General features: G+C 42.5%; 1 protein-coding gene across 1 annotated transcript in view; it reads right to left on the bottom strand.

Moving 5' to 3' along the window:
- Nucleotides 1–88: 88 nt before the first annotated feature.
- EFCAB5 (EF-hand calcium binding domain 5) overlaps nucleotides 89–13,122 on the bottom strand; it is a 42,671-nt gene continuing 29,637 nt past the window's right edge. The window contains exons 13-22 of the mRNA XM_074845442.1: nucleotides 12,262–12,418; nucleotides 8,675–8,964; nucleotides 7,653–7,825; nucleotides 6,684–6,912; nucleotides 5,795–5,947; nucleotides 4,459–4,562; nucleotides 3,415–3,668; nucleotides 2,605–2,834; nucleotides 2,309–2,405; nucleotides 89–803 (exon numbers count right to left, since the gene is read on the bottom strand). Of these exons, the coding sequence (XP_074701543.1) occupies nucleotides 652–803; nucleotides 2,309–2,405; nucleotides 2,605–2,834; nucleotides 3,415–3,668; nucleotides 4,459–4,562; nucleotides 5,795–5,947; nucleotides 6,684–6,912; nucleotides 7,653–7,825; nucleotides 8,675–8,964; nucleotides 12,262–12,418 (1,839 nt within the window). The 3' untranslated portion in view covers nucleotides 89–651. The remainder of the gene's footprint in view (nucleotides 804–2,308; nucleotides 2,406–2,604; nucleotides 2,835–3,414; nucleotides 3,669–4,458; nucleotides 4,563–5,794; nucleotides 5,948–6,683; nucleotides 6,913–7,652; nucleotides 7,826–8,674; nucleotides 8,965–12,261; nucleotides 12,419–13,122) is intronic.

Genomic DNA, 13,122 nt, shown 5'->3' with positions numbered 1-13,122 from the left:
CTCCCCACGTCAGGGAGAAGCCACCCTGCCCCTGTCATCACCTACGTGGAGACGTCGCTTGTTGCCAGCTAAAAGAAATAAAGAGGAGTTTAATTTCCCAAAATTTTATTAAAAAAGTTACTCTGCTGAAAGAAACGTTATTGGAAAGATGAAATCTTGCTACCGACAGTGCAGTTGGCTGTAATCTCAAGGTTTATCCCAGTAAGAAAGCTTTTTTTTGCTATATTAAAAGTGTAGGGCTTTTCTGCAACACATTCAGAACTTGACAAAATGCTGATTAACAACCTTTACTTAAAATTATTCCTAAAAATAAGGAGACTGCAGCTTGAAAATTTTTGCTGTATCATTAATGAGCATTGTAGCTTGGTAGTCAACTCATCCCTGCCTCTCTTTTTACCCCAGAATTAATAAAAACCACAAAAACTTTTAATCTAACTTCTAAGATTTCATAGCTGCATTAGCAAAATTGTTCCCTTTAATGTTTTATTGCTTTTTCTTAATAATCCCTAGCAGACTTCCTACCATCTTAACAACAAATACCTAGTAGCGATGCATAAAAAATAAAAAAGCAACAGGTAATTTAATAAAAGATGTCAAATACCAGAATCACTAAGGTTAGATGAGGAATTAAGAGACTTAATTAGAGGCACACTAGAATTTGGTGCCAAAAAGAGGCTGAAGATGGGGTTTTTTACTGTGCAGGCTCTTGGTGATCTCTGCTAGCGACAGGCAGGTGTGTACCCAGTGGTGCAGGTACTCGGCTGGGACGGAGCCGTGCGGCCACACCGCTGCTCGAGGTACACCTGAAACAAAGAAGAGCTGTAACTCCAAAAGCCAAGTCAAAACTGTGACCAATGTTGCTATAAGACTGAACAGAAGATCATCCCATCAGAGGAGCTTTCCCCGAGTCCAGTAATTTCACCCTGGAAAATGGTGATGCTTTGAGAAGCACACAGCATTGTGACAGTGACGGTCAATCAGAGGAATGCTGCTTTTTTATTGTAATTTATCTTGTGGCAGGTCCCCTGTTGTACAAAGTGCTCTGCCATATTTCAATGCTAAACATTTGATAATTAAAAATGTAATGAGAAAAGTGCTCTTTTTTTCCAAACTCAGATTTGATTTAAGAGTAATATCTTTCAGAGCTGTTTTACTAAATGCTATTAAAGGTCACCACAGAATCATACCATTAATGTCGATAGAGACTAGGTTGTTTTGTGCTCTGTTCTGTATTACAGCACATGGAACATATGGCCATTATCCAACATACACCATGTGCGAACAGCGATGTTCATTTTAAAGGAATTCCTATAATTGTGAGTTATATCTGTATTCACACCACCAGTCTGACACGACTCTCTCAGAATAAGTTCTATCCTGGGAAACCAACCTTCTGTAGCCCACCAGCAGTTTGCCAAAGCTGTATTCTTTCTAGTTACATCTGCATCCCTAACGGGAGGAAGACTGGATGCCCTAGGCCTGCTTCGTTCTTTCCAGTGAATTAGTTTAATATATATGAGGAGAACACATGAAAAGGAACTGTGACCGCATTAAGTGTTCACTGTTCATCAGTAGGCAAGGTACTGTTGATAAATATCCCCAGCTAAATTAACAAGTCTTGTCCACATTTGATTTTTCACAGGCCTCTTAGTCTGGCATTAGATCATCAAGGGAGAGATCTCAGCAAAACCAACTGTAATTTCTCTTGCAGAGATATTGCAAATATAATAGCCTCTTGACTGCTCTGGCTCCAAAAAAGCTCACATTCATTAAAGGAGGGAAAGACAGTCTGAAAACCAGCTCCTGTATATGGCCAGTGAGTATATTAAGTTCCTGGCAGATGGTGTTTACAAAGAGGAGGGCTCAAACTGTCCTCCAACAGTTGTGTTGCTGTTTGGAGCTGGGTCAGTTCCTCAGGCAGGGCACGGAGGTCTGAAGTAGATTTCCTTGCCAAAAGAACCATCATTATTAATATGTCTTTACATATTACTTGCCAAAAGAGCCATCATTCTTAATGTGTTTATCTGGGGATTTACAATGAGATCACTTGTTCTGGTAGGTTTCAAAGCTGATCTGCAACCCTTTCCTTAAGGCAGTGAATTTTGATTCTAAATTTAACAGGTTGGCTTTTATTGACCAAAAAAGACTGCAGATATTTAGTACCCTTTATCTGCTGTTTAATCTGTTGTAAAATCAAAGTTAATTTCTGAAGTAAGGACCTTAAAAGCACTCAGTTGAAGGTTGCCACTGACACTGTTTCATTGCTGAGCCGTGTCTGGTAATCTCACAATTAGTTTATGATATTTACCAGTGATGCAGTCCAGCAGCAGCTCTGCTTGAACTTGCACAGATGCAGCAGTTGGATCAAAGCAATAAATCTCCTGAATCAAATTATCATCAAGTTTCTGCAGTGCAGAGAACAAAGAGTCAGGTAGCAGTGAAAACCTTGAGAGGGTTACAGAATTAAAGATGGCTAAGACAAGCGTATAGGAAATCTGTAGGTAATGAATTATTTCACTGCCCATTCACCCTTGGCAAATTCCACTAACATCTTCTTGGGGGAGGAAGAACAGAAAACAAAGTCTCAACATTTTGAAGTCTCACCAGTTTACACTGACTCCAGTTCTCAGTTGTCTCTGAGCCCTTCCAGTTTGGATGGAGAAGGAACAGCACAGCCTTAACTATGTTGTGTACCAGAGCTGGCGGTTCTACATAGCTCTTTATTTCAGCAAAGCTCTCAGCATCGAGTTTCTGGACACACTCACGCAGGTCCTGTAGCATGAACTGGTGGAACAGGATCCCTGCATGCCTCAAATCTGCCACATGTTCAGCCTCTGGAATCAAAAGCAAACCTCAGCAAATCAAAAGCTCAGAAACATCTGCTACACAAGACTTATGTTATTGACTGAAAGGCTCTGCCCTCCTTATGATTAACTCTTTGTCTCCTTGACTGATTTATTTGTATACAGCCCAAGTATCCTATGAAACTTTTAAAAATGGGTATATGCTTGAGAAGGAGACAAAACTTGCCTCAGGGACAAGCAGAGGTCCTGAGACCATGAAGGGTTCAGGCATGCAGGTAATGCTGTAACTGTGACATTCAAATGCTTCAGATCTTAGTTGGGACAGTTCTGAGGAGGACGTGCTAGATCCCTGGAGGCAACAAAGCACCTTGCTTCACACTTTTGATTTCAGTGGGACTTGGGCACAAAATACCCTGTAAACCAGTCAAAATCCAAACATTCTGTTTAACTGTACTCTGCCAAGCACTTAGGTTTGCTCAGGAGTAGATTACATGTACCAAAGGTTTGTATTTGCTTTCCATACTTGTAGGAATGATACTTTAGATGCGGTTTCACTGGGATTCCTAATTTCACCCCTAAGAAACCTGTCTTGGCTCTGTATGCACGATACCCAGTCCATAGGTTGGTTCTGTTTCCTCTAAAGACATCTTCAGTATCTCAGAGCAGGCAGCTTGGGCCATCTTTAGCATTTTCTGCAGGTCTTTGTGTTCTTGAGGTGGTAATTTCTGGTGGTGTCCAATGCTGATATCAAATATGCCAAGAGCTTGTCCTGATAGGTCACGGAGAGGTACTGCAGTGTGGTGTACTCCACAGACAGAAGTGCGAATGACCTCTGAACTCTCTATGCACTTAAACAGGTAATCTCTGAAATGAGAGCAAAGAGAGGAAAATGGACTAGACTTTACCATTCCAGATTCTTTTGGCAATTTATTTAGCTTCTTTTAGTAAGATGCCATTCATCTCTTGTTGATAAAACAAAGGTATTACATTACTAAATCATTGTTGATTTCCTTGAACTGAAATATGCGCAGCGTTAAGTACCATTCAAGCCACACAAAAAGGAGAAAATATCATTGTGGAACACAGTATTGCTTAGCCAAAGCAATTATTGAAAATCATAAGAATTTAACAAACCTTGTTTTAAAAACAATTTCCTGTTTATAACTGCATTAACAGTTGTTCTACAGAGTTTTATAAAGAGTAAAAACATCTACTGGAACAGCAAATGGCTGCTCAACCAACTTTGACGACAAGGATGATATGCCTAGAAGAGGATCTTGGCAGTGGAAGGAAGCAGGTAGTTGAAGGAAGTGAGACTAATGTGACCAGATTATTCTGAAGAGCAAAATGGTTCAGTGTAGGCCCTAATCCTGCAAACCTTTCACAGCAGAGGTAGAGCTTGTTTGGCAGCTCAGTTGGTAAGCATTAAGTCAGAAGTTAAGTTTTTGCAGGCCTGAACTCAAAGAGAAAACACTCCTCACCCCTTCCTAATTCACATGCAAACTCACCAGAAGCTTTGACAGTGAGAGAGCTACAGCCAGACACTCTTGGAGGGCTGCATTACCGTGGGCTTTAAGTAACCCGGTTCATGCCTGATCCAGACTGGAGTCTAGGACCAGAAGTAACTAGTTCGATTGCAGGTGCTGGAACCTACCTTAAGAGGTTTTCTTTCCTGAGGAGAACAACAGGAGAGCTATGAATTTCTTTTTGTCCTGCTTTATCTATAGTAATCATCTTGCGCAGAGCGTAGTCCTGTATCTGCCAGAGAGAAAAGGCAGGTTTAGCTGCATCCAAGAAAGGAACAGCCATTTCAAAGCTTGGAGAGGGAGGAAATTGTTTATTTCTTAAAGGAAACTCCTATGTATGTTCAAGTGCAATGGGATGGTTTAAAGACATCTCCCAGCAATGCTTGGTTTTATTCCCAGAGTGTGTTGCTCAAGATGCATAAAGAATGTGCCCTGGACCTCCCTCAGCCGGACTGTTTAATCCACCTCAGGCTCCGCACTGAGGGACACCCACAGGCCAAGAAGAGGTTTCCCTTCTTTTTCCCATCCTCTTGCAGACCTCTTTCTCATGTCATATTTGTGTCAGTGTGCCTTGACACATGAAAAGCATCGAGGGGAGCAAATGACCTGGCTATCAGGCAGCTAACAAGGGAACAGTGCAGTGGAATGACCAGAAAGCTGCCAACATAAACCATGCTTATCAGAGGAAGCAGCTGAATTATGGCTACAGCAGATGTCATGCAGACTTTGTGATGACACGGGATCAGTCCTAAATATTGCATACACTTTCCATCTTCTTGACTCACTTGTACGTGAAATGACAAGCTTCCCAGGGCCCGAGTGTCTGCTGAACAACTGCAATATGATCTGCAGGGAGGGGGGCTGCCTTTCCAACCTAGCTAATCAGGAAGCAGCCACTTCCTGAGTTGTATTTACATCTTGGCGGCTGACTAGTTCAGAATGAAGAGCTAATATAGTAGCTAGGATATTTTTTTTTTCCTATAAAATACCGTAATTTTGACACACATAGAATTTCCACAGAAGAACATCTCCCTTTGTGGAGGTCCCAGACAGCAAAGCTTTAGCAGGGGCTTGCAGTGTTGGCTAACCGATGGATGGATGGATGGATGGATGGATGGATGGATGAGGGGTTTTGCTCTATTGGTTGCTATGCAGCTGTGAGCACTGAAGTAGGAGAATATTCCCTTTTCCCATGGAGAAGGGGCTATACTAGCAGAGCTTTTGAATTGTTTTACATGGGAGAATGAAAAGAATGAAGAGTGGCCTCCTTTACAGAGGATAACTTCCCTCTCTACCTTTGTAGCCCTTTTGTTGTTCAGGCAGGCATGAGAATCTCAGGTAGGCTTCAATTTTTGTGATAAAACCACTGGGAAATCACAGGCAGCTAGCAATGGCATGTTCTCACTACAGCAGCCTTTCATCCCCTGAATATTACAGGCCTTTCCACTGCAGTGATCTGCTTACCTTGTCTTTGCCAGGCTCCACCAGGTACATAACTACAGCGTGGATGCTGGGTGCCCTGGGATACAACCAGTCCAGAGCAGTAACAGTCATTTGTAGAACATTTTCCAGTGTGCAGATATGGTGGTAGGCTTTGCTGAATGCATGAGAAACTCCCTGTGAAAGCAGAATCCTCCAAATGAGCCAGACAGTTTCATAGGATTTGGGGAAAAAAGCTGGGGAAACATTCATGCAGCAAAACGAAGCAAAATGGTTGTAACAAGTTACGTTAATCAGAACTTGTAAAGCTGAAGAGTGACTGTAGAATGTCCCTTATCAAATAATGCTGTAAAGCGCCAGAGTACTCGGGTCACAGCCAAGTCCTAAACTAGACAAAGTTGTTTTTTAGTAGACATAGCCAAATTGACTGGTAATGTTGGCTTGCTGCGCTCCCTGCTGCCCAGATGATGCATCCACAATGAGGCTGATGCTAAAGAGCATCCTGAAGAAATCCGGACTGCTGTGGCTTATAATTATTCCACCTCTGTAAAAAGTAAGGTTTCATGCCACTTTATGGAAACAAACTCAAATATGAGGTCCAGAGCTTCAGGAAATAAAATCTACTATCTTTGGGCTTTGCACAAAAGTGCTATTAATTTACTAGTCAGGAGAATCTTAAATAAATTATTGATGAAGCGATATCTCATAATCAATTACAGATAAGGTGCTAATCAGTAAGATTGATAAAGTGTTCTGCTCACAGCACTTTCACCATATACAGTAAAAAGGGGCCCACAGTTCTTTTCTTAGTTGCACATCTTACGTTTACTCAGAATGAACATCTAAAATTCACATGGTCCCTACACAGTTTATTGAAGAGTGGTCTAACAAACTGCTTTCTGGTGGTGCCCACCTGATAGAAACTGATCTCATGGGTCAGAAAGATGGTTTTCTCACACCGGTCCCGAAGAGTGTCCAGTCCTAGAATGCCAAAGACTCTCCAGCGAGCATTGTGCAATGGCAGTACCAGGAGTGAACCTTTTCTCTCCTCCACTGGGCGGTCGTAGTTCCAGAAGTGGATATTTCCGTGGAGCTCAACTCTTGGAACATGGATTGGCTTTCCCTCTTCAACAGCTGCAAAGCTGAAAAGTAAACTTATGAGTGGATTTGTTAAGAGTAGCAGAAAACCTTTAGCAAAGCCATAAGTACTGCAGCTTTGATCTCTCCCTGCTTTTTGACATCAGAGAAGGAAGGTGTTAGCTCCTTACTCTGACCACACCCAGAAATACCACATTTACCACTTGCATCCCAAAGACAGTGGTAATAAATAAGGCAGTTTTCATCCTTAGGACATTTTAAAAACATCAACTAATGAATGTAATGAAAAGGAATACAGAAGCAAGCAGCAGTTACATTTAATAGGTTAGAAGAAGCAATACTTAAAGAAACAAATATGTCTAGCTTTTGGAAACAACAACTAGTAGGCATGAAAGCTGTTTATAGTGTAAACACTAGGGAAGGAAAGGCATTGTTCTCAAAAAATATCCCGTGGATGTAAACTGGTGTAAGGGAATTAATTTTTAAAGAAGAAAATGTAGGCCCAATGCAATAGACATTTGCTAAAGGATGAGATTTATTAGACCGTGAGCTAATGTCCCCAAGGAAAGGAATGAAATCCCAAACAGAGCATTTCTAAGTAGACTATGCAAAGTGTATGGGCATGTATATGATAATGAATCATTCCACAACAGTCCCTGTGGAGATTTCCTCTCTGGAGTGCTCTATCAACCTCTGTTTCCAGTGCACCCCAAACACTGCCTGGTAACCCTACATTCCAAATATTTTGGAAAAAAAAGGAACAGTTATTTGCAGCTTTTCTTACCTTACTCCTTTCATGTCTCTGTACAGTATCTGGTTTAGAACATACGGAGCATCATCTGCGGTACATGCCACATAGTGTAGGAGAATCTGTCCCCGCTCTGGTGAGAGCTGGTTCTCTTCCAAAAGGGCAATATACGCACTGATCTTCTTGTTATCCCCATGGGCTTCTGCATCCTAGCAACCAAATGTTTCCCACTGCATTATGTACATTAGCCATTGGCCATTACACTTATTTCATGTACTTAGCACTTGTCTCATTTTTTGCTGAGATGCTGATCTGGGTGACTGATTTTGTATGTCACGCACCAACTGCATGACATGTATGTGCCTATGCTGTGATCGCGTGTGACCGGTACGCTCCGTTACAAGCAAAAACACTTGGTATTTTGATTGGCAAGGAAAATGAATTTCTTTTTTCCTGCTGCTCATGGAGAGCAGTTCATATAAAAATAATCCCTAATTATAATGTGCCTAAGCAAAACTCCTATGGATTTCTTCTCCAATAGAAAATTCCTTTGGAAAAATCAGACAAACAAGTGCCAGAGTTGCTACATTTACAAACCTAAATATTGTAAGACCACTTCAGCTACTATGAGAGAAGTTTTTCTTTGAGGAGGGCTTTAATGGTGAGGACAAACATCTAAAGTTGCAGCTGCAGGTTAAAAATTAATGTGTATCTCCACTACAGATTAACCATCTTTGTCCCAAACTAAGGCTGGTGTGTTTCATTTCAGAAGCTCCAAAACTAGAACTATGGATTACCAGATTTGATCTTCAGAAAGTGAGACATAAGTATCCATGAAATGCATTCTGTATTGGCAGACCATGGACAAGAATTCTTGTATTGCAGGGCTGTGGCTCTTTCCATGGGCTCTCCTGAACATCAGCTAAGTGCAGAAAAGCACAAGGAACCCAGCCTCAGACCAGCTTCCCATGCTACCTGCACGTTCCACTCAAATGCACCAGGGTTTGAAATCAGTGTCACAATCCCAACACAACTCTTGTGCTCCCTGGGATGCATACCTGGGAGAGGGCCTTAAACACTGCTTTGTAAAGGGGTTCCATGCTTGCTCCGCTGGTCTCAGCTGCTTGCTGGATACTGTGCAGCCATTTCCTCCTGGCTAAGCTTTGCAAGCACTCCATGCGACTTCGTTCCACACTTGTGGTCAGAAATTCCACCAAATTATCAATAGTTTCATCCTCATTGTCAGGGAACTCAGAAGCAACTAACTCAAGGAAAGTCTGGAATGCCTTTGCGGATAGCTTCCCCACTCTGCTCAGCTGTGGGTAACGGGAGCAAAGGTGTTTCTTTGCTAGTAGAAGAAACAGAAAACAAGACAGGGACACTTTATTTGAATAAAAAAAATCTGCTTTTCTTGTGTAAAATATGAATCAAGCCCTAAACTGACTTTGGGCGGAGTGCTCTAGTCCATCATTCTGGGTTTCTTCTAGCTGTCTCCTAAATTTAAGTTGTCATCATGACAGGTAATCTCCAGCTTCAAGACTGGATGCACCTTTCCTCTAGATGCCTATTTTCTCACCTACCGAGAAAGAAACCTGCACAGCATTGCTCCTCTGCGCCTTTCATATCTCTGCAACATACCTGAACAATAAAGGTCAATGGAAAATAGGAAAGCTGCTTGGAGTTAGCAAAAATCAGAGGTATCTCCACATCAGAACAAAATTTCGTGGACACTTGCAGGGCTGGTGGGGCTGGGCTGCAGGTAGACATTCTGTGTACAGTAATAGTAGTTGGGTCCTTACGGAAAAACTATTCATCAATCCCATTAAAAATGTGAAGGCCAGAGTCTACAGATTTCACAGATCACTCATGTTCCCGGATTTTCCATTATGTACCATACTTTGCAGACATTACATTTTCCTTTTGAGGCCTTCCAAAGTAACTATCATTTTTAATTATCCTTCTTTAGGTGCCTTTAATGAATTATTGAAATAACGTCTGCATTGTGCTAAATCTCATTAAATGAAGAGCAAAGAAAACAAAAGCTCTGTTGAAGTCACACAGAGGTCGGGACAACAGTGCTTTGGAGTCACCTGTACTGCACCAAGGGATGTAGATGTGGAGCAAAAGGAGCAAGAGAGCTTTTATAAGAAATACAGAGTTTAGAAGAATAAATGAGTATGAAAACCACCTAAACCAGTGATGTGATGCCTGTTGGCTCTCAGGGGAGTGAAGGAGTAAAGATGACTGCATGGAGGCTGCTCCTTCCCATCTTGCACAAAGCCAGAGAGCAGAGCTGTGCCCCAGTCCCCTTTTTCACATGTCCTAGAGGTTGCAGCTGAGCTGGCCCAAGTACAGGCAAATTTCCTTTTGCGTGGAGGAAGGAGGAATGAGGAATGCCACAAGGGTCAAATTATGATTCCCAAGAATTGCTTTCTTGTATCTACTCACTCTCGTTCACAAACTTCCAATTTGCCCAGAAGTCCTGAAGACAAGTAAGACTCATCTTAGAGCTGTAATCCGAACAGACTGAGCTTGAAGATGTGAATGTACCCCATCGGTTTCTATTCAGGTGTTACTTAACTCAGCAGGCAGTCCAACAGGGTTGTTGAAGCCCTGGGCTGGTTCCTCCAAGAGCTGCTGCCGCTGCTCCCCGCGCCACAGCTCTGGGCTCACGGGGGTGCTCTTGCACAGTCTCTGGAAGTTGCAGGCAGCTCCCTGGCTTTGGAAAGCCGGAATTCATCGGGAGCTCTGCCCAAGCTCTGCTTGCCTGATCAGGCTCCTGGCAGGGCCTCTCCTGAGCACTGCCATGACTAACACTTTCATCATTTTTGATGCATCCTGATTTCAAATCCTGTTGGACCCGAAGAAGTAAAGGAAAGGGAGTGATTGTCAAGCCGCTACCGACTAGCAAACTAAGCGAGCAAAGATATATAGGTCGAAGTGTCACTTTGCTCTTAAGCAGGGAGTATTTTGTGATCGATACATACAGTGAGCTATAAGGACAGTGTAATAGAAAATGCTTTGATTAATGATGCACAGGCAGGGAGCTGCCCTGATTGCATCCCAGTGCACCCAAGACACGGATGTTTATGGGAGCTAAAAGCCTCCTCCTTCCCCCACAGAAGTCAGGGGGCATTTTATCACCGATTTTAGTTGTGGAAGCAGCAAGTACTAACTGGCCCCAATCATGGTGGAGCTGACTGCTAATGCTGTCTTATCCTGCCCATCATCTAAAGAACATTCAGTATTTTTTCATTTAATTTTGGATTTTCTGGCAGAACTAGGATGGAGAAAGTTTTGATGGTATAAAAATGTTTGGATTTTCATCTCCACTTTCTCCTCTCTGTGAAGAAAGATGAATAAAGAAATACACATGAAGTTAAACATGGCGTGATCGGTTCCTTCATTACTGAGCCACAGCGTGAAGAATTATTTTCCCCATTATATCTGTAACGTTACACTTTTCACTTACAAGGAAGATAAAATAATTCTACCCACTTTTCATTCTGCATTTTCATCCAGGAGTGCAATGTCTGTGAGCCCTTCCCCCAAACCTGCTCGTTCCATGATGTCTTTGAGAGATTATGTTGAAGCTGCTAGAAATAGTTTTATATTGCTTGTAGGTGGTATTGATTTTGCTATGCTATCTTTCTATTTATTTGTCCTTTAGTTTATGAGCCCTTCATGGAAGGGCCTATGTTCTTCCATATTTCTGTAGTGTGTTCTGGCATGCTTTGAATACAAGAGAGCTGTAAACTGCCAGTTTCTTCCGTGGCTGTGCAGCCTAGAGACTATTAACTGTAGCATGCCGGTGCGCTCCCCACCCCTCCAGCTGCCTCAAGTGAGCTAGAGGATAAAGAGATTGTGGTGGTTGCCAAAATGAGCGATTTAGTAGTGTGCAGCAGAACAAGCAACATGAAAATGAGCATGGAGATGAATAAACCAGTCCTCTCCACCCAAGCACACATGCAGACATGTTCTTAGTCACTAATACAGTATCTGAGAACACCTAATGCCCACATGTTAGTATGTATGAGGCCACCAGACAGGGCCAGGTGAACCTGCAGCACTTCTGTCTGACCCAAGTCTAGTCTGTTAAAGACCAAGTTTATTTGGAGAAACGAACAGAGAAGTGAGACTTGAACTTACTACCTAATTCATGAGAGCTGTGCAACAGTGTGGATTGCTAAAGGCTGTTTGAGACCCATCAGGAAAACTGCTGTTGCCTCCTATGAGATAGATTCCTGCAGACAGCACAGTAAAATGTAGCTGTTGAAAATAGCTGGATAACACTGATAGGCAAGACTAAAAGTGTAAACATGTCCTCAGGCTTTACATGTGTTTTTCACTGCCATATCACAAGTATACATTGCATGTTACAGCTGAAATAATTTTTCAACACATCACAATGTCATGAAAGCATTGGGCTACCTTGCCACGGGAGGAGGGGATGGAGCTATGCATTAATGAGTCAGTCTGGATAACTGTTACTTTTCATTTTATACATTATACCATGTATGCTTATGACTGCTTACAAAACCAAAATATGACGAGTGCTTGCCAACAACTTCCTTAGCACTGTTGTTGAATGTTTTAAGGCCTAGTGTGTTGACATTGTTCTCTCAGAGCAGAGCTGTTTCCTTACCCTTCATCAAGGCCTCTTTTTCCATCCCTTCATTGAATGTGCTTAGAACAGCATCCACCTCTTCCAGGTCCAGAAACCCAGATGCGTTGTTGTCCCACTTTGCGAAAAGTGCCTCCAGAAGCCGTTTCCGTTGGGCCAAGTGAGAGATGCGGTGAACCTACAGCAGAGAACAGCCAGTCTTTGAGAATTCCTGGACACTGATGCTCAGTGTCTACACAAATATGGAAAATACAGTATTTCCTGTGGGTTAGGCCAAATTGTAAGTACACAGCTCAGACCTGGACATAAATCATTAAACCTGGGGAATGTTTGGAAACACTAAACACAGCTGACAGTTCAGTTTTACCAGGCAGAATCGGCACTGCAGAGGGTTATTTCCCAGGCAACAAATGAGGCGTGTCCTGGATCTAAGGTGAGATCAATTCAGGTAAGTGCAAGTTTCCCAGAATACAAATGTCTTCCCAGCAAGAACTAACCACAACCTTTTTAGTAACACCCAAAGATGTGACAGTTTGTATTATACATTGTTATTTTGCTGGTGCTGTCCTGAAGCACGTGGGCTCCAAGCAAATGCACGTACAATTTGTCCTTTAAACCCAGTCCTTGCACAGCGTACAGTGATAAATGGCTGGAGTGGAAATCTCTCAAAGGCCAAAATACTGGCAGCGTGTGTTGTGTTCAGTGTGAGGACAGCAGAGCCGTCAGATCCAATATCTCATCCAAATTAGGTCAGCAGCACAGAGGGAAACTAGAAAGAGGTCTGAGGAAAATGCAGCTAGAGAGGCTACTGCAGACAGAGCCACCACGAAATATATTTGTACTCTGAAGTGATTTGGGGCACCCTGATGCTGTGCATGAGGA

Source organism: Strix aluco, chromosome 19, assembly GCF_031877795.1.
Source record: "Strix aluco isolate bStrAlu1 chromosome 19, bStrAlu1.hap1, whole genome shotgun sequence".
Lineage (NCBI taxonomy): Eukaryota > Metazoa > Chordata > Aves > Strigiformes > Strigidae > Strix > Strix aluco.
This window is presented reverse-complemented; position numbering and strand designations above follow the sequence as displayed.